Genomic DNA, 19,942 nt, shown 5'->3' on the forward strand with positions numbered 1-19,942 from the left:
ACTTTTTCTAAACATCTATTAAAATGCTATTTATTGTAAAGTGACAAATTTATAAAAATGTTTTTAAAAATAAAACGTTAGATAAAATGTACAGAGTTTAGGCAATACATATTTGTGTGCATTGGTGTATGCAGCTAGGAAAAATCAAAGGAAAACGGAACAGACTTTTATTTTGAAATCAAGCGTCTATGGTCAGCAAGTTTATTATTGTCAGGTGACAGGACCGGTTTAGTGAATATATAACGCGTTTTCCTCGTGATGCTGAGAAACAAAGCCTTTGATACATCGCTTGCTAAACTTGTGTATGTTTTGTCATTTGTAATGTATGACATAAGAGGAAAGTTTGCTTGATCATCGTTTGCGAGACACGATGGATGATTACGAAGAGAGTAGACCACTGCTGGTCAACGATGAGCAAACAGATGAGGACAGATCAGAGCAGGACTCATATCTGGAGTAAGTGTGACTTTATGGTCACTTAGGAGTTTTCCCCTTTATGGTTACGGTGCTGGAATCAGAAAGTAATACTATGGTAACGTTACTTACCATTTTTATGTATTATTTTGTGTTTACATGATACTCCAAGGTGATTCAAAGAACACCATGGTGTATATCCACAAAAAACTATGGTACTACTGCTTTTTTGTTAGTTGTGTGTTGACATACAATTGGCAGTGAGAATATTTACGCTGTGATTTGTTTAAACTAATGTTTACATTTTGTCATAACCGAGTCTGTTTCAATGACTTTGCTTTCAGGGTTCCTGCACTCATATAAAACCTGTTCAGCAAGAATGGGAAATGTGTCCATTACTAATTTTCTCCATGACTAATTTTGCTCAACAGTAAAGTTAAGAATGGGAAGCTGTTCATGGCCACATTCGCAGCAGTTCTGGGACCCCTGAGTTTTGGGTTTGTCCTGGGATACAGCTCTCCTGCCATACCTGAACTCCTCAAAATCCAAGACCAAAGACTGCAGCTCAACACGGAGGAAGCTTCCTGGTTTGGGGTATGTAAATGCTTTGAGTCATTTTTTTCGAATCAACTGCACTGTACAATGCAGGAATTAATAGGAAACACGTGCCATTTTCAGTTCCCAAGAATTTACAATGCCTTTATAGTTTCTGAAATCCAAATTTAGTTGTCGGTGTATAAAAAACAAAATCAAAAATACAGATGTCAAAGTTTAGATGTTACATGATTTTTTTGTCTTACAGTCCATAGTGACCATTGGTGCAGCTCTTGGGGGTCTTCTTGGAGGATGGATTGTCGAGAAGATTGGACGAAAGTTGAGCCTTATGTTCTGCGCGCTACCATTCATCAGTGGGTTTACCATCATTATCGCTGCTCAGAACCACTGGATGTTATATGTGGGCAGAGTGCTCACTGGTCTGGCCAGTGGAGTGACTTCTCTTGTTGTACCAGTAAGTATTACCGGAAATAAAAATCCCATTCATTTTCTCAACAGGATCCAAAATATCAAAGTAAATTCTAAACCTTCACAGACAGACCTACTCTAAGAAGTGAGGCTGTTAATCAGTGGTATATGCATTTGTTGAAACCATCATTCTGCGTTATAATATATTGTTTCTATGTATAGAATGAATGCCTTTAAAAAAATGATTTGATTGTCATTTGCAGTAGTTCTTTGTCTCATTAAAGTCGTTAATTACACAGACTTTAAAAAAAATTAGCTTCAAATCTAGTTTTGTTAGATTGCTAGAAACTTTCAACAAAGAGAAAAATGCTCTCAGAAACAAGACCACTAAAAAAGTCTATTGACACTTTGCACAATATAATCGTTGGTATTTTTGTATTAAAGGAACACTCCACTTTTTGGAAATAGGCTCATTCTCCAACTCCCCCCGAGTTAATAAGTTGAGTTTTACCGTTTTGAAATCGATTCAGCCGTTCTCCTGTTCTGGCGATATCACTTTTAGCATAGCTTAGCATAGATCATTGAATCCTATTAGACCAATAGCATCACGTTCAAAAATGACCAACGAGTTTCGATATTTGTTGTATTTAAAACTTGACTCTTCTGTAGTTATATCGTGTACTAAGACCGGACATAATTTAAATTATGTGAGCCATGTTTTTAACCAAATTTTAATTTTTAAATTTTTTTTTTAGTCAGTACAACATTATTCTTTTGACTTTTTTTCCCTCTCCATTTCTGCAGCTTTACATCTCTGAAACGGCTCATGAGCGTGTTAGGGGAACTATGGGATCGTGCGTGCAACTTATGGTTGTGACAGGCATTATGGGAGCCTATGTAACAGGTATTAGCCCTCATTTTAAACTTGTGACTTAACTATGACTTGTGACAAGTTATGACACTTGAGTGCCTTTTTAGTGCCTTAGCTGTATGAGATTGTTAATGTTTAATTAGAGAATACAGTTCAACCTTCTTTAATTACAGTGAGATCTTACACATACACTACCAGTCAAAAGTTTTTGAACAGTAAGTTGTTTTTTTTAATGTTTTTATGTTCTCTTCTGCTCACCAAGCCTACATTTATTTGATCAAAAGTGATGATGAAGACATTTATAATGTTACAAAAGATTTCTATTTCAGATATATGCTGTTCTTTTGAACTTTCTATTTATCGAAAACGCCTGAAAAAATTATACTCGGCTGTTTTAAATAATAATACAAAATGTTTTTGAGCAGCAAATAAAAATATTAGAATAAATTCCTAAGGATCATGTGACTTGAGTAATGATGCTAAAAATTCAGCTTTGAAATCACAAGAATACATTGCATTTTAAAATATATTCAAAAACATTACAGTTTTTTAAAATAGTAAAACTATTTAAATAGATGATTGATTTTGGATCAAATAAATGCAGGCTTGCTGAGCAGTAGAGACTTCTTTAAAAAACATTAAAAATCTTACTTTTCAAAAACTTTTGACTGGTAGTGTATAGTGTCTCTTTTCCAATGCACCCCTGCACTCCAATACTTTATTTGCTCTTTGAAATCAGCTCAGATGTGTGTGAATGCCATCCTAATTTGTGCTGACCAGAATCCTTGTGAAAGACTCTTATGCCTTTCAGTAATGCGCTAATGGATGGGTCAAGTTAGCTCAGGAATCTCCCTCTTAAACATACACAGAGCCTGCATTGTACATGACTTTATCGGAGTTGGGTTTACATGAAGAGTATGAAAACCTTACCCATTCTGTGTGATCGGTAGTAGTGTATCTTAAAAGCACCTCCTGTAATTTCTAGTAAGATTTACACAATGACATAAGAGTGAGTAAATAATAACAGAATTGTCATTTAGGGACAAACTATTGCTTTAAGTAATGCAATTTTTTTTCAAGGTTTGTTTCTGGACTGGCGATGGTTGGCAATCGCATCCTCTATCCCTCCTACGCTAATGCTGGTGTTTATGTGCTTTATGCCGGAGACACCGCGATATCTGCTCTGCCATGGGAAAAGGAGAGAGGCAGAGGAGGCTCTGCGCTTCCTCAGGGGTCCTGATGCCCCGGCAGAGTGGGAGTGTGCTAGAATAGAAGACTCCTACAAAAATGAAGTTAGACATCACACATTTCTCATTTCACATCTCAAAGTTCAAAGGTCTCAATTTTAATTTTATATGTTGAACTGCATTTCAAGGTTAAAGTCAATGTGAAATTTCTAATTCCAACATTTAACCCATGTCATCCAATATGTTCATGTCTTTCTGTCTTCAATCACAAAGAAATTAAGGTTTTTGAGGAAAACATTCCAAGATTTTTCTCCATATAGTGGACTTCAATGGTGGCCAATGGGGTTAAAGGTCCAAATTGCAGTTTCAATGGAGCTTCAAAGGGCTCTACACGATCCCAGAGTGAAACAATCAGTCATTTTCCAAAAAAATAAAAAAATGTATATACTTTTTAACTCACAAAAGCTAGTGCAAAATGGTTAAAAAGTATATCAATATTTATATTATAAAAAAAATATATTTTTATATTATTTTATACTTTTTATACAGCTGCTTTGAAACTGCAGTTTGGACTTTCAGCCCGTTGGCCACCATTGAAGTCCACTATATGGAGAAAAATCCTGGACTGTTTTCCTCAAAAACCTCAATTTGTTTTCGATTGAAGAAAGAAAGACATGAACATCTTTAATGTGAGTGTTGCCAACCAGAATTAATGTTTAATTTTGTTGACTTTAAGTTTACCTCGCTTTACTGGAGCTTATTTAAAATGTAATAGTTTATAGTAGCCATTAAGGTTTGCATTTGATTCCAGGTGCAAAGCTTCAGTTTGGCAGATCTGAAGGACCCTGGTGTCTATAAGCCTTTAGGCATAGGCATTATGATGATGCTCCTGCAGCAGTTTACCGGCATTAATGCCATTATGTTTTATGCAGAGACAATCTTCGAGCAGGCCCATTTCAAAGTGAGTTTTTTGATTAAGTTCATTCATGAAGATCTTTATTTATGCTAAATGCACATTGTAATGCTCTTTTTTTTTTTTCTGCCACAGAGTAGCGACGTGGCCACTGTTATTGTTGCAGCCACACAGGTGCTCTTTACTGCAATTGCTGCCGCTATCATGGACAAGGCAGGGAGGAAAGTTCTCCTCATCTTGTCTGGTAGAAACCTCATTAATAAATTTATATTTGCGCCACTGTTTTTGGATTAAAAAGATTAAAAATGAATTATCCTCAATTCTGTGTCCTCAACAAGGTGTCATCATGTGTGTTAGTGAAGCAGTCTTTGGAGTGTATTTCAAGTTGACTGTGAAGCACAGTAACGGCACACTGACAAGTGTACTAACAGACGCCCAGGGTTCTCTGGCAGAGCAGCCTCCTACAGACTTGGCCTGGCTGGCTGTGGGAAGCATGGGGCTATTCATTGCAGGTTAGAAGAAATGTATTTCACTGATTCTTCCAATAGAACAAGAATTATTTACCAACTGTATTAAGATTTGCTGCTGTATGCGGTCAAGTCACATTTATAGTGTTGGCCAAAATTATTAGAACACTGGTATTTTCACCAGCTAAAAAATGATTTCAAGTGGTTTATTTCTATATTTTGCTGTAGTGTGACCGTAGGAAATATCAGTTTACATTTACAAACATTCATTTTGCCATTAACTGTAAAAATCCAGTGAAATTTTTGCTTGAACAAGGAGTCTGACAACAGCCAGTGCCCCACACAGAGATCCGATCTCCTCATCTCTCTGGAATGACATGAAGAAACAGAACAAACTGAGACAGACCAAATCCAGAAGCACTGTGGCAACGTCTCCAAGATGCTTCAAGAAACTTACATGCAAAGCTACAGTACTGTTAAAAGTTTTAGGCACTTGTGTACAAAAAAACTGTACAATGAGGATGCTGTCAAAAATAATGTCATAATAGATTTTCTTTATCAATTAATTTCTATTACTAAATTAAATCAACATTTGGTGTGACCTTCCTTTGCGTTTAAAGCAGCTTTTGCCCTAGGTGCACCTTCACATCATTTTTCAGGGAGGTTTCTTGAAGCATCTTGGAGACGTTGCCACAGTTCTTCTGGATTTAGTCTGTCTCAGTTTGTTCTGTTTCTTCATGTCATTCCAGACAGAAGATGAAGATGAAATCAGATCTCTGTGTGGAGCACTGGTTGTTGTCAGACTCCTTGTGCAAACTTTTTTTTTTTTTACTGGATTATCACAATTAATGTCAAAATGAATGTTTGGAAATGTAAACTGATATTTCCTACAGACACACTACAGCAAAAGATAGAAAGAACTGACTTTAAACCATTTTTAGCTGGTGAATATACTAGTGTTCTAATAATTTTGACCACCACTGTATTTACCGTGTTTGCAAAAGTATTCAGACCCCTGAACTGGAAGGTGACATTGTGTTTTTAAATAGCTATTCAAAGAGTTGTCATAATTGAAATGTGCATAAAATGATTAGTGAATTAACTGACAATTGTAAATCAGTGTTGTTTTTGACAACCATCTTAGATTTAGTCTTAGTCTTTTGGACTAAAATGCTTATTAGTTTTAGTCAAATTTTAGTCACTTCTATATGTGATAGTTTTAGTCCAATTTTAGTCGACGAAAAGTCAAAAAAGGGGAAAAAGTTAGCCTGGAAAAATCCAGACCCTAATCTATTAAGATTAAGGGTCTGGGATCGAGCAATGAAAACTGCCTAACTCGAGGGGCGGCAACAAGCATGCATTTGAAACTCTAACTGCACGCAATTGGATAACGCCACGACCAATCACAACAATACACGCTTAGCTACCAGCAGAGCTAAATGATGTTTCATTAACAAAGTTCTGGAGAAGCACGTCAGATGCTTAGCGTAAACATCACAAGTCAATCAGCGCCATAGGTTTAAATACAGCTGACTCACCTCAATTCACTCGATGGTTTATCAGTAAACCTCCACCACCCCATCTCATCACTCCGAGTTCTCGCTACTCCTATTGGGGGGTAGCGTACTCTGGGTTCGGGCCACTCCCGAGCTCGGAGCCCTTCACCGGACAGCACGCCAAACATGCACTACTATTCTCCGGCTAATTATATGTGAACTCGTTATAAGCGTGAACTCGTGAACTGATAGATTAAACTCTTGCCGTATCTAGTCGGCAAAACAGCAAAAACGTCCTTCTTGCAAAGGAACGATTCGAGTTTTCGGTTTTCTGTTCCTCTTTTATATGGAAAGCCAAGTCTAACTCGTTCATTGTAGCGGCCAAAGCCGTTTCAAACAACTTGTTGTTCATCTGATTCTGTAGCGACACCGATCTTTCAAAATTTACTATATGATTCGGACATCGCAGTGCTGTCATCATCAGCTTAGCTCGCCCCTGTCCCGCCTACATCAGATACACCGATTTGATTGGTTCCCACAATTGCTTACGTATTGCAGTAACCTGCATCATTGCTCGATGCCAGAGTGTCTTGCAGAGACAATTCAAATTGTGCTCTCGCGAGACCTCTGGATTTCCAGGGTAGGAAAAAGTAGTCTTTTAACAAATTAATGTAGGTCAGTAAGTATTTTGCTGTTGGGTAGTGTCACTTGTAAGTTCTGAAAATAGCAGATCTATAGTTCAACACAATGTGAGCTTCCGGATCGACTATTTTCACCAATAATTACAATAATGAAGTAATGTTTTAAAACATAAAAGACAAACAAGGATGGAATGCTAAAACGGCTTGCCATACTAGTATGGCAAAGAATATTTAATGCTAAAACGGCTTGCCATAGCGGCAGATACGTTTTAGGTTTTGATTGGCATGCACAATAAGCAGAAATGTCATGCATTTTAAACGTCTGACGGACCACCCACTAACATTCTCGTCTGTTCTCGTCTCGTCAACAAAAACTCACACACGTCTCGTCATGTTTTAGTCATCAACGAGCCATTTTTATCTCGTCATCGTCTCGTTATCGTCATGAAAAAAAGTGGCGTCAACGAAATGATTTCGTCATCGTTGACAAAAACAACACTGTTGTAAATGTGTTAATCAGGTTTTGCTATTGGTTGGGGTCCTACTCCTTGGCTGGTGATGTCTGAGATCTTTCCCACACGAGTGAGGGGATTAGGCAGTGCTCTGTGTGTGCTTACCAACTGGACCTGTGCCTTTATTGTCACCAAGACCTTCCAGAACCTCATGGTGAGTTGAGCTGAGTCATATATTTTCCCCAGAAACATACTTGTTTAACAAAAAGGTCTAATAAAGGATCAATAATTTGTCTTTTTAGGATGCCATAACCAGTGCAGGGACATTCTGGATGTTCTCAGGACTGTGTGCTCTCAATGTCATCTTCACTGCTATTTTTGTCCCTGAGACCAAAGGCAAAACTCTGGAGGAGATTCAAGCTCGTTTTAAAGGGACTCATCAGCGCTAGACAAGTTTTTACCTTGTTGCCAATACCAGAATTTTGAACAAGCATTGTTTTAAAATAATGTACAAGTTTACAGATCAAATGTGTGTTTGATACTTTGTGAATTGTTACTGAATTAGCATGAGTAATGGCTAATGTAACATTCAGGCAAGAATTTGTTTTACAGGCAAGACTGTTGTTTTCATACTGTTACTGTTGATACTAAAGAGACTTGTTTTCCGGTCATATGAAAGATTTTTTTTTTTTTTTTTTTTTTATAAAGGTGCAAGTATAATGTGCATCCACACCTATTCTTTTGACACATGCAGAGTTTATATAAGCTTCATTACTTGGAAGTTTCTCAAAAAGATTATTATTCTTCGGCCTGTGGGCACAACTTGTGGTTATTAGCTGCTATAAGTGCAGTAAGCGGCAAAACTGTTTGCACTACAAACCAGTGTTTATAATTAAGATAATACATTAAAAAATATAGTAAGACACACCAATTTGCAATATCAAGCAGCAAAATTAGCTGGAGCGGATAAGACCAGAAGCCAGACCCATACAATTTACAAATGGCCGTGTCCGCTCTTACGAGAAAAATAAGGTAGATAGGAGATGTAAATTTCAAATGAAACTTATATTCTGTTGATATATTGTTAAAAATGTAAAATAAGCTGTTTAATGAATTGCACTAGTGACTGCATACATTTTTCTTTATGACCTCACCTGCCATAACTTTTTTGCTCATGCTCACTTTTTTGTGTTTAACAAAGAAGTTTAACCAAATACAATATTAATGCTAATTCATTTAAGATGCATGAAGAACTCTTTATTGTTTGCTTATTTCAAAAAGTGAGCAAAATTAAACTGAAGTCTCAAAAGTGAAGTCATATGTTGTTCTGAACTGTGGTATTGAGTCAGTAAAGTATAACGCATTTGTCTGTAAAAATAACAAGGTTGATGAATTATGTGCCAAATACGATTTTTTTAATAAAAAGAAATTAGTAAAATTGTATTTCTAAAATGCTGATGAATACAGATACAACGAACAATCCTACATTCTATATATTTGTCAAGTGACTTATTTTTTTGTAATAAATGACTTAGTGCCATAATAGACAATGGTCATAAATGATATAGCTGAGGTCAAAAGTTTACATACAGAATCTGCAAAATGTTAATTATTTTACCAAAATAAAAGGGATCATACAAAATGCATGTTATTTTTTATTTAGTACTGACCTGAATAAGATATTTCACATTAAAGACTTCTATGTATAGTCCACAAGAGAAAAAAAATTGTTAGAAAAAAATTACCCCATTCAAAAGTTTACATTTTATTTTTAATACTGTGTTGTTAACAACTGTGTTGTTTTTTGTTTAGTGATAGTTGTTCATGAGTCCCTTATTTGTCCTGAATGGTTAAACTGCCTGCTGTTCTTCAGAAAAATCCTTCAGGTCACTACAAATTCTTTGGTTTTTCAGCATTTTTGCGTATTTGAACCCTTTCCAAAAATGACTGTATTATTTTGAGATCCATCTTTCTACACTGAGGACAACTGAGGGACTCATATGCAACTATCACAGAAGGTTAAAAACATACTGATGCACCAGCAATTATGCTTTAAGAGCCAGGGGTGTTTATCTACTTTCATCTGATGATGTTTTGGGTCATATTTATGCAGAAATATAGAAAATTCTAAAGGGTTCACAAACTTTCGAGCAGCACTGTAGTATGAGGTCTCTACAGAAGCATTCAGTCATTATACCTTCTCTGTTTAATTTAACTCAGGCATAAGTGTACACTAGAGTAATGGTGCTTTTTGTAGAGATTGGTGTCGTAACATTTGTGTGCGGCCAGTTTAAGTCAAAGTCCAGGGTCATCTTCCACTCACAGTCTGTAGAGGAACATTTAAAGCACAGTTGTTCAAAGATTGTTTAAAAAAGCATAATGTGGAAAGCCACGTGTGTCTTTAAGTGTCAGATTTTGTCTGTAATTACGCACCAGTGGAATGTCTGACTAATGCGTTTTGTAATTATCTTGAACCTCGGTGTATTGAACCTTCAGGAATATATTCGGTCAATCTTCTGTACTTTCATGTCAGATTCTCTCAAGTATATGAAAATTCTTGCTGTTTTAAAAGTCTGTTTTATATTGCTGGTCTGTGGTTAACTGACGGTACACATGCATTGTGTGTTAGGGGGCCGGGCTCCTGTCCTCCACAAACATTCCCTTGCTGTTGGCAAATATAAACCCAGCAGTTTTCCCCACCGCTTCTCTGATATGTCATTAGTTGTGCGTTCCTCACTTTTCCATACAGCATAAGAGGTGTCTGAATTTTCAGCATGACTCTGTCATTAGCACTCTTGCTTTGGATGTTTTTGGGGACACATGGTTTCAACACACAGCATGTTATTGAAACTCAGCCCAACTTTGATCTGGAGAAAGTGAGTATGATTTTTCAATGGTTTTGGTCCCGCTTTTATAGATTTTGGTATAAGCTTAAACATTGAATGCATGTCTTTTATTTAATAGCAGAGGAATTTCAAGTGAATCTGCATGTTTATATAGCATTTGTTCAAAAGTTCAAATTCAAAAGCAAATAGTGAAGAGGCGGACATCAGTGTCACATATCACAACAGTTCATCTAAAGAACAGATCATGGTTCATGAATTCACATTTCTTTCTTTCTTTTTTGTAAAATGTATATTGAAATACATTAAAAATCATATCAAATCATATTTACTTTAATTGGTAACATGATTTTTACAGAAAGAAGAAAATAAACATTTAAGTACTACATTGTGCCAGTTAATGTGAATGTAAAGAGCAATACATTCGTTTCAGTATTTATTAATCCTTGTTAATGTTATTTAAAGAGACAGTTCACCCAAAAATAAAAATTACCACATTATTTACTCACCCTCGAGCCATCCTTGGTCTATATGACTTTCGTTTTTCAGACGAATACAATCGGTGTTATATTAAAAGATGTCCTTGCTCTTCCAAGCTTTATAATGGCAGTGAATGGGTGTTGAGATTTTGAAGCCCAAAAAAATGCATCCATCCATCATAAAAATGCTCCACAGGGCTCAGGAGGGTTAATAAAGTTCTTCTGAAGTGAACTGATGTGTTTGTGTAAGAAAAATATTATTTTTGAATACTTTAAAAACCATAATCTCTTGCTCACACTAACTTTCGTATGCAGGTTTATGACAGAGTGGTGTTCCAGTGGATGGCGTAGGATGTAGGCGTAGCGTATGCTAGTCTCGTGAAAACCAAGTTTTGTTTACAGCAAAGGAAAACCAGTCTTCTCTTGCCTTATTGAAATCTTCTGACATTTTTCTTTACTCTCTGCTGCACGTTCGTCACCACGTTTGCCTACGTCATCCGCTAGGACGTTACTCTCTCATGGACATGCATATAACACTTAGCGGAAACTAGAGATTACTGTTTATAAAATTTAAAATATGGATTTTTTTTCCACAAACACATCGATTCACTTTAGAAGGCCTTCATTAATCTTGTGTGGAGTACTTTTTATGATGTAGGTATACACTTTATTGGACTTCAAAGTCTCAACAGCCATTTACTGCCATTATAAATCTTAGAAGAGCCGGGACATTTTTTAATATAACTCTGTTTGTATTCATCTGAAATAAGAAAGTCCTTAAAAAAACACTCTTAAAAATAAAAGTGCTTTAAAGGGTTCTTTAAGTGATGCCATAGAAGAACCATTTTTGGTTCCACAAAGGTTTAGTCAAAGGTTTTTTGGAGAACCATTTCTTTCTTACCTTTTTATAATCTTAAGAACCTTCTTTTGCCACAAAGAACCTTATGTGAAACCGAAAGGTTCTTCAGATGTTTAAGGTTCTTTATGAAACCATTTAGACAAAAAAGGTTCTTCTATGGTATCGTGAAGCACCTTTATTTTTAGGAGTGTACACTTAGGATGGCTTGAGGGTGAGTAAATAATGGGGTAATTTTTATTTTTGTGTGAACTATTCCTTTAAAAAATAATATTAATAGATAGAACTTTTGGTTTTAATGGTATATTAGTAAATCTTAAAATTCACATTTTTAATAAATAATTTAGAAGTAGTTGTGTAGTTGAATAATGTTAACAAATGAAACCTTATTGTGAAATGACTACAGATTTCTTTTCAAGCGCTGTATTTTTTTCAATAACATTATCTAGGCTAAACAAACACCTGGTAGTACATAGCCCTTGGGGCCTTTAGTAAACTACAAACCATCTTTGCTTATGTTTACTGTCAGTTTGCAGGTGAATGGTACCGGATTGGACTTGCAGATGAGTCACGGCTGTTTGCAATGTTCAAGAGCCAGATGAAAGTTTCTAAAGGCCTTCTGGTACCAGATGCCATTGGAAATGTGAATCTGACCATGTGGAGCCTAAGGTGCACACTTTTGGATAGGATATTGTTCTATATTAACATTATCTCACCATCTCAGATAACAAAGGGAAAACATATTGTGATGGTAAAATGTGTTTAACCAAAATATTTAAGCTCTATGCTAACAATCTGTTTATATTTGAACCATCAGACCATATGGATGTGGCATCAGAGTTTATTCATATGAGAAGACAGATGTTCCTGGAGAATTCACTTACTTCAGCAAAAGTAAGCTCTCATTTCCTCTCTCAAACATCTTTGTGATTGTTTCTTATCACATGATGTTTTTATTCATACTCAGAAATGTGTGCAATGTGCGATCTGAAATCAGCAAGTGTCAAAAACATTTAAATATATTTAAGTCAATTGCACTCTTTCATCAGACCAATATGAAAAACAGATACACCGAATATTGAGTATAATATAGTGCAAAATTAAACTGAATACAATCTAACTGAATTTATTCACAATGTAAAAAATTGGTTAGATTAAAATATTATTTCTACCTGATAAATAAAAAAAATATTTGGTATACATTCATGCATTCAGTTTGATTCAGTGATATTAAATAACATTTTGTTATTACCAATTTTCAGTGTAGATTTTAGCCTCTTTATAAAGATCAAATTTTAGAGATCAAATTAGTCTCTTAACTTTAAATGAATGATCTGTCTTTTTGTCACTTTAAGGGCACAAGATAACAAAAGACATCACTATAGTGGAGACCAATTACACTGATTATAGTTTGGTCCTTAAATACAAGAACATGGATAAAGAATACACTCAAGTAGCTCTTTACGGTAAGTCAATACTGATAAATGATATCATGTGTCTTTGACCTATTAATGAAGCTTACTAATTTGTCAGAATTATTGTTCTTAGGACGGTCATCCATACAAAGGCCAGATATAATAGAGAAATTCAGATCTTTTGCTTTATCTCTGGGCTTTTCTGAGGAGGCCATTGTCACTCCAGCAGATATTGGTAAGTTCAAATATGATATAATGAATACAAACTGTTTATGTCAGATGGCCACACTGCAAAAGAGCAGGAATAAGCTGCACCAAGGCTAATGTTTAATGTTTATGTGACCTTAAAAAAGGACTCTAAAGTTTGCTGAATAAACAAAACACCATGCACACACTGAAAAAGCACATCACTTTTAAAGGAATAGTTCACCAAAAAAATGAAAACTTGATGAAAATTTACTCACCCTCAGAACATCTAAGTTTGTTTTTTCATCGGAACAGATTTGGAGGAATTTAGTATTACGTCACTTGCTCAGTAATGGATCCTCTGCAGTAAATGGGTGCCGTCAGAATCCAGAACACGCAGCTTTTAACTTCACAAGATGTTAACTGATGGACTAGAGTCCTGTGGATTTCTTTTGGATTATTGGTATATTTTATCAGCTATTGGACTCATTCTGACGGCACCCACTCACTACAGAAGATCCATTAGTGAGCAAGTGATGTAATGCTAAATTTCTTAAAATCTGTTCTGCTAAAAAAAAAACTTGATTTACATGTTTACATTACAACTATACATAAATGTACAAACTTTTCATGCATTTGTTAATTTTTATGTTTTTTAGATCCCTGTCCTATCCCAGAACCAAGGTATGAATTTACCACTTCATCATACATATGCGAGGCTGGGGTTAGTTGTCTGTATTGCAATAATTTTACCTTTACACTATTATTAGGTAAGAAATAACATATAGAGTGTTTGCACTTATGTCACGATTTGGTCAGTTACCCGGATGCGCAGGCCATACTGGCGATACTTGGATGTAAACAGCAGCATGGATTGCATGGTTAATGTACTACTGAATACGTTGTTCTGCTAATTTATGCTGTCTAAACCATAGAAAAATGTGTGGAAGCTGCTAAATCATATAGAGTAGGACTTAGTAAGCAGGAAAGGGCACAATATTTTGATAAACTAAAGTTAATAGGTAAAAAAAAAATGTACAAGCAGTATTAATATTAGCCTAATATTTCACCTACCTGACCATAAATGATAAGAACAAACACAAATGTTGTCAAAATTCTTGCTCTGAAATCCTGGTTCAATTCGGCCAACCACAAACACCTTTTGTTCCTCAGACAGTTTTTTCCCGGTCAGGCCGATTAGTACAGCCGATAAAATTACAATAAGTGTTCATTTTTAACATTAATAATCAGCTAAATATGCAAGTTTCTTTCAGCTCAGTGGCATTGTTTACATTCAGTGCTGCCAATATGAACTGATGACGTGCCATGAAAACGCTCTATAGATAATATATGGCAGATATATTATATACATAGATAATAAAACTTGTATATTTTGCTGATAATTGCTGAAAATGGTCAATTATTGTCATGTTTTGGGCTGTACTAATCGTTCGGACCAGGAAAAACATTTGGAGTACTAACAAAAGTTATAATAAATCAAGGAGAAGAGTGCAAAAAAAGGTCTGAGGAACAAAAGGTGTTTGTGGTTGACCAAACAGAACCAGGATTTCCAGGGCAAGAATCTTGACAACATTCGTGTTTGTTCTTATCATTTCCAGTCAGGTAGGTGAAATATTAGGCTAATATCTTAATTTATATCGTTTGCATGTATGTTTACCACCTATTTACTTTAGTTTGTCCAAATATTGCTCCATTTCCTTCTTACTAAGTCCTTCTCTTTATACTTTAGTCCTTCCCATGCTGTTGTTTACATCCGAGTATGGCGTAAAATGACCAAATCGTGACGGAAGTGACGAAATCCTTTATAATAACCCTTCTGACAACTAGCCCCAGTCTCTCCATTTCTGAAATACATGAGTCTATGTGACATTGTTGTAAAACCCATTTAAAGCCTATCAAATCTAAAGTATACACAACTGTTCACTCACCTGCAGGAATACAGCAGAATTCAGAGAGGAGAAATCTACACAATCTCCTAATCAATCAGTCTTTGGCACTGAGAATCTTTCCAAAGTGTGATTGGACAGGATGTTTTTAATGGATAACTCACTCGAAATTTATAACTAACTGTATACTTTCACCATCTTTCAGCCAGCCGTGGATTCAGACCTTGGGTTACATATATTCTGTTTTGTTACACATTTGGGGAAGAGTGTTTGTTTATACGCAAACAATCATTGGAGAAATGCAACAGTATAACATCGCCAATGTAACGCAGTTTGTGCTACGCTCGTAAAGCCAGCAGGTGGAGCTGTTGTAATAATCAGCCAGCAATATTGTTGACCCCTGACGAAGAACTTATACTGCCTCTGATAATCTAGTGTTCCACCTGAAACAAACAGGCAGTGCTACTAATAATGTACATGTATTACTGTGGTTGCTTGCTTAATGTCTACAGAACAATTGTGTCAAATCTTTGTGATCATTTTACAACTATTGTATTTTCAAAATTAACAATAAAAAGTTTTTGTGCAATTAAACAAAACATATAGTCTTATTTTCGAGGTTGTTTTTTCTATTCTAATATATTTTAAAATGTAATTTATTCCTGTGATGACAAAGTTGAATTTTCAGCATCATTACTCCAGTCTTCAGTGTCACATGATCCTTCAGAAATCATTCTAATATGCTTATTTATTGATTTGCTTAAGTATAATTTCCTATTATTATCAATTTTGAAAACACTGCTGCTTAATATTTTTGTTGAAACGGTGTTTTTATAGATAACAAGCATATTAAATGCCAGTGAAACATCTACAGTAATGCTTTAATGTGAAAATAAAATGTCAAAATATGGGTGCAATAATGTTCCATCATCAACTAACTAAATAAATAAAGCAAGCTGTATTCATTTTTTGTTGTTTTGATGCTTGAAAAACACTTTAAGTTTTTGGTCCATATGCCACCGAATTGGACACAAATGCCTCTGTAAATCAAGCATTAAATCAAAGTGAAAATGAAATTAAAATGATAGATCAAATCGATTATGGCATGTTGCGTCATATCTCTTTGCGCATTTTTACAGAGTCGCACATTATAACCAATCACACACGATTCTGTTGCGTTTATGAATACAATGCCCAATCAGAAGCGTTCAGATGAGTCATCGCTGAAATTAGGAGTTTCGTTCGGTGCCCGCATTCACTAGGTGCGTTCCATTCGACCGTAAGTGGACTGCGAAGTGGACTTCACAGGGTATTCCGCCATCTTAAGTGAGATTCCAAATCGAAGGGAGCGAACATGTTCAGTTCGAAGGGCACTGCGAACGGCATAGGGAATAAGGGAACATCGGTACTTCATTTCACAGGAAGTGGACGGGGAAAACTACCCAACTGTCATTGCGCACCGCGTCACCAGTTTAAAGTAATGATGGAGCAGAGCCGTTGGAGTTTTTTTAAAGGCTCTGAAATGGAGCGGTTGCAATAAATGTTGTTATTATTATACAAATTAGAGTGTTTATGAATGGTTATGGCGTTTAATGTTACATTTGCATATTGTATTTTATGAATGAAAGTAAATCTGGCGAGGTGAAGATCTGTTTTGTTTTATTTAATGTTACCACAGGATAGTTAAATATAGGCTGTGTGTGTGGGGAAAAAAGTGCGTGAGATAAGACCACAAAAATCTGTTAATCTGTTAACGGTCTAAACATATACATTTGGACTATATTTTTTAGATACATACGTTTATATGTATTTTATATGTATTTAAATTTGAAATTAAAACAAATTACAATATTTATTTATGTTAAATCATAATCTGCGTGACCCTGCCGTTGATTTGCTTTGATGACGTTTCAGGGCATTCCAAATGAGCGATTATTGTCAGCGAAGTCCACTTCAACGGATATACCGTGCTAAGGGAGTAGGGAGCAGTGAACACTGCATAGGGACCCTGTCGATCGGAACCAGTGTTGGGTGTAACGCGTTACTTTGTAACGCGTTACTGTAATAATATTACTTTTTTCAGTAACTAGTAGTGTAAGGCATTACTCGTCTGAAAATTGTAATATTATTACAGTTTTCCCGAGCTAGTTACTTGCGTTACATTTGCCAGTAGCACCTTCATCACACTCAAGGCACACGACAACACAGAACAGAAGGGAAGGGGAGGGGGGCGTGAATTGAACAGTGATTGGTCTGGGTTTGGCACGAGGTATCATTAAATTACCATCACCGATTGGTCGACACCCGGCAGCCAGCAGCAGAGCGGCACTTGCAAATAGAGACCTGCAAAGTCAAACCCGCGGGACCCAACGCAACAGAGTGCGGCGCGGGACAAAACTTGATGGACAAGTGCGTGTGCTGGTGCGGGCGGGTAGAGACAAGTGTGTGTGTGTGTGTGTGTGTGTGTGTGTGTGTGTGTGTGCGGGATGCGGGAAAATAAAATGATTCGCGGGACTCCCGCAATATAGAAATATCTAAACATAAAATATCTAAAAAAAAAAATAATGTTATTCATCTATTGCACAAAAACAGCAAGAACAACATATATGATTAGAAAGAGCAAGAATAGGCAGTTTCGATTTAAAACTTGTTTTGCAACATGAGCAATGTAGCCATCTGCTGATTTTTGGAACGCATCGCCAATCAATGGTGTTTAAGATAGAATTCACTCACTGCTCAAAAGTTTTGAACAGTGCTGAATATTGCGTGCTTACGAATCACAACACACGTAGACCTTTATGAAAGATTAATTGTGCATAATATCCATTGTTATAAGAGCTTTATGAGATCGCGTATGCACTGGATGCACGCAGTATAGGTCATGCTTTTTTGTTCAGAATAACATTTTTTTGTGTAAGAAAAAAAAAATGTAACTAGTAATATAACTAGTAATATAACTAGTTACTTTCTCCAGGGAGTAATAAAGTAAAGTAAGGCATTACTATTTTTGAGAGTAATATGTAATATGTAATATATTACATTTTTGAGTAACTAACCCCAACACTGATCGGAACGCACCTACTGACTGAATCCTGAGCTCTTGCAAATTCTCACATCATAAACAACAGTGGATATGTGCATAAAATGTAAGTAAGAGTCATTTCACAATGTAGACAGCTTCATTGATTATAACTTTAGTTTTTTAGAGTGCTTAAACGCAGGTTAAATTGAAGCCAGTAATGTTAATGAACCCTTTTCCCAGACTGTGATAATGCATTTTGACGGTCATCAGTATGGAAAATTCTGTAAGGTTTTTTGTATTTTAATTAAGATAAATGTACAATAATACAACTTTACTTTGTATTATTTTACCTTTGCATCAAATTACCAAAAAAGTAATTAAGGCTGTTTCTTATGGAAGCAGTTTCCACCTCTGAATAAAAAGATTTGAAAAAAAAAAGTAAAAAAAGAAAAGGTTATTGTAACTTTTTATTTAACTATTCTGACTTTTTTCTCAGAATTGTGAACACGCAATTGCTAGTTTTTATGTCAGAATTGTGAGATATTAACTCATATAAACTCACAATTCTGAGAACTTATCAGTCTTTTTTCCCCCTCAAAATTGGACTTATAACTCTCAATTGCAAGCTCATATCTCACAATTCTGAGTAAAAAAAAGTCAGAATTTTGAGATATGAACTCGCAATTGCGAGTTAGAATGTCAGAATTAAGAGATATAAACTCACAATTTCGAGTTAGAAAGTCAGAATTGCGAGATATAAACTTGCAAATTGCGTGTTATAAAAGTCAGAATTATGATAAACTTAATTGCAAGTCAGAATTGTGTGATATAAACTCACAATTTCAAATTAGAAAGTCAAAATTGCGAGATATAAACTTGCAATTGCAAGTTATCAAAATCAATATTGTGAGATGAACTCACAACTTTTTCAAGTTATAAAGTTAGAATTGCAAGATAAAAACTCACAATTCAGAAATTTTTCTCGCAATTTCAAGTTTATATATCAGAATTACTCAAAATCAGAATTGCAAGATATACTTGCAATGCTGAGAAAAAAAGTCAGAATTGTGAGTTTATTTCTCAGAATTGCGGGTTTATATTTCGCAATTCTGACTTTATAACTCACATTTGCGAGTTTATATCTCGCAATTCTGAGAAAAAAGTCAGAATTGTGAGTTTGTATCTCCCTTTTAAGAAAAGTCTGTTCACTCGGCAGCCATATTTGCAACGCCTCTGGGCAGCTCATACATGACCAAGTCTTGTCTAAAAGAATGGGGGAATCCTCAAATCTCAAAAATGGCTTGCTGAACTCGCAGTTAAATTATGTATTTCAAGTCAGCAACAAAATCTGAAATAAACTGCTCCATGAATGTTTCTGATGCTTAAAAAGCATTTCAAAAACTTCTTTTTCAGGCTAGACCAATGCGCATGCGCAGACATAACGCGCTTCTGACTGTGCATGCGCATTGGTCAGTCCAGCCTCAGGTTTGGGAATCGGTGCTTCTAACAGCTGCTGAAGTGACGCAATGATTTTACCAATCAGAGATTGGCTCTTTCATTTAGAAGGCGGGACTATTCGACCATATTGCGCGTTGCAGTTTCTCCAATTCATTAATATAGGAGTAAACCATCTTTGTATTTCTATAGTCTTTGGTATTATGCATTTCGTAAACAAAAATTCAGAATTGTGAGATAAAAAGTTGCAATCCCCTTTAGTATTTTTTATTCAAATGACGGAAACATGCTTCTAGTACAGCAGCTGTGGGAGTGATGTTAAATTTGACATTGTTCTTTTATCTGACCACTTATCCGTTATCAGTCTCTCTATTT

General features: G+C 35.6%; 2 protein-coding genes across 3 annotated transcripts; both read left to right on the forward strand.

Annotated features, from left to right (window-relative positions):
* Positions 1-202: 202 nt before the first annotated feature.
* slc2a8 (solute carrier family 2 member 8) lies at positions 203-8,842 on the forward strand. The gene is made up of 10 exons (XM_073841143.1): positions 203-456; positions 846-1,008; positions 1,217-1,423; positions 2,182-2,281; positions 3,329-3,540; positions 4,247-4,396; positions 4,484-4,592; positions 4,687-4,860; positions 7,473-7,618; positions 7,707-8,842. The coding sequence occupies exons 1-10, from the start codon at positions 371-373 to the stop codon at positions 7,851-7,853; spliced, it is 1,494 nt and encodes a 497-aa protein (XP_073697244.1). The 5' UTR covers positions 203-370; the 3' UTR covers positions 7,854-8,842.
* Positions 8,843-10,067: 1,225 nt separating this feature from the next.
* On the forward strand, positions 10,068-15,701 carry lcn15 (lipocalin 15). Of its 2 annotated transcripts, none has more exons than XM_073841145.1 (7): positions 10,068-10,280; positions 12,112-12,251; positions 12,400-12,476; positions 12,938-13,048; positions 13,131-13,232; positions 13,843-13,867; positions 15,296-15,701. In XM_073841145.1, exons 1-7 carry the CDS (start codon positions 10,179-10,181, stop codon positions 15,438-15,440), a joined length of 702 nt encoding a protein of 233 aa, XP_073697246.1. In that variant the 5' UTR covers positions 10,068-10,178; the 3' UTR covers positions 15,441-15,701. The 2 variants fall into 2 exon arrangements, with proteins under 2 accessions (XP_073697246.1, XP_073697247.1); XM_073841146.1 differs by having other exon boundaries at positions 10,070-10,280; positions 15,139-15,438.
* The last annotated feature ends 4,241 nt before the right edge of the window (positions 15,702-19,942 follow it).

The sequence above is a fragment of the Garra rufa genome, chromosome 5, assembly GCF_049309525.1.
Source record: "Garra rufa chromosome 5, GarRuf1.0, whole genome shotgun sequence".
NCBI classification, from domain to species: Eukaryota; Metazoa; Chordata; class Actinopteri; order Cypriniformes; family Cyprinidae; genus Garra; species Garra rufa.

What these genes read in the sequence shown, in the direction of transcription:
- slc2a8 (XM_073841143.1), top strand. Translation starts at nt 371, where the DNA reads ATGGATGATTACGAAGAGAGTAGACCACTGCTGGTCAACGATGAGCAA. An exon ending in GAGCAGGACTCATATCTGGA is followed by an intron (nt 457 to 845) that starts GTAAGTGTGACT and finishes TTTGCTCAACAG; the next exon opens with TAAAGTTAAGAATGGGAAGC. An exon ending in TGACTTCTCTTGTTGTACCA is followed by an intron (nt 1,424 to 2,181) that starts GTAAGTATTACC and finishes CCATTTCTGCAG; the next exon opens with CTTTACATCTCTGAAACGGC.
- lcn15 (XM_073841145.1), top strand. Translation starts at nt 10,179, where the DNA reads ATGACTCTGTCATTAGCACTCTTGCTTTGGATGTTTTTGGGGACACAT. An exon ending in CACTCAAGTAGCTCTTTACG is followed by an intron (nt 13,049 to 13,130) that starts GTAAGTCAATAC and finishes TATTGTTCTTAG; the next exon opens with GACGGTCATCCATACAAAGG. An exon ending in TGTCACTCCAGCAGATATTG is followed by an intron (nt 13,233 to 13,842) that starts GTAAGTTCAAAT and finishes TATGTTTTTTAG; the next exon opens with ATCCCTGTCCTATCCCAGAA.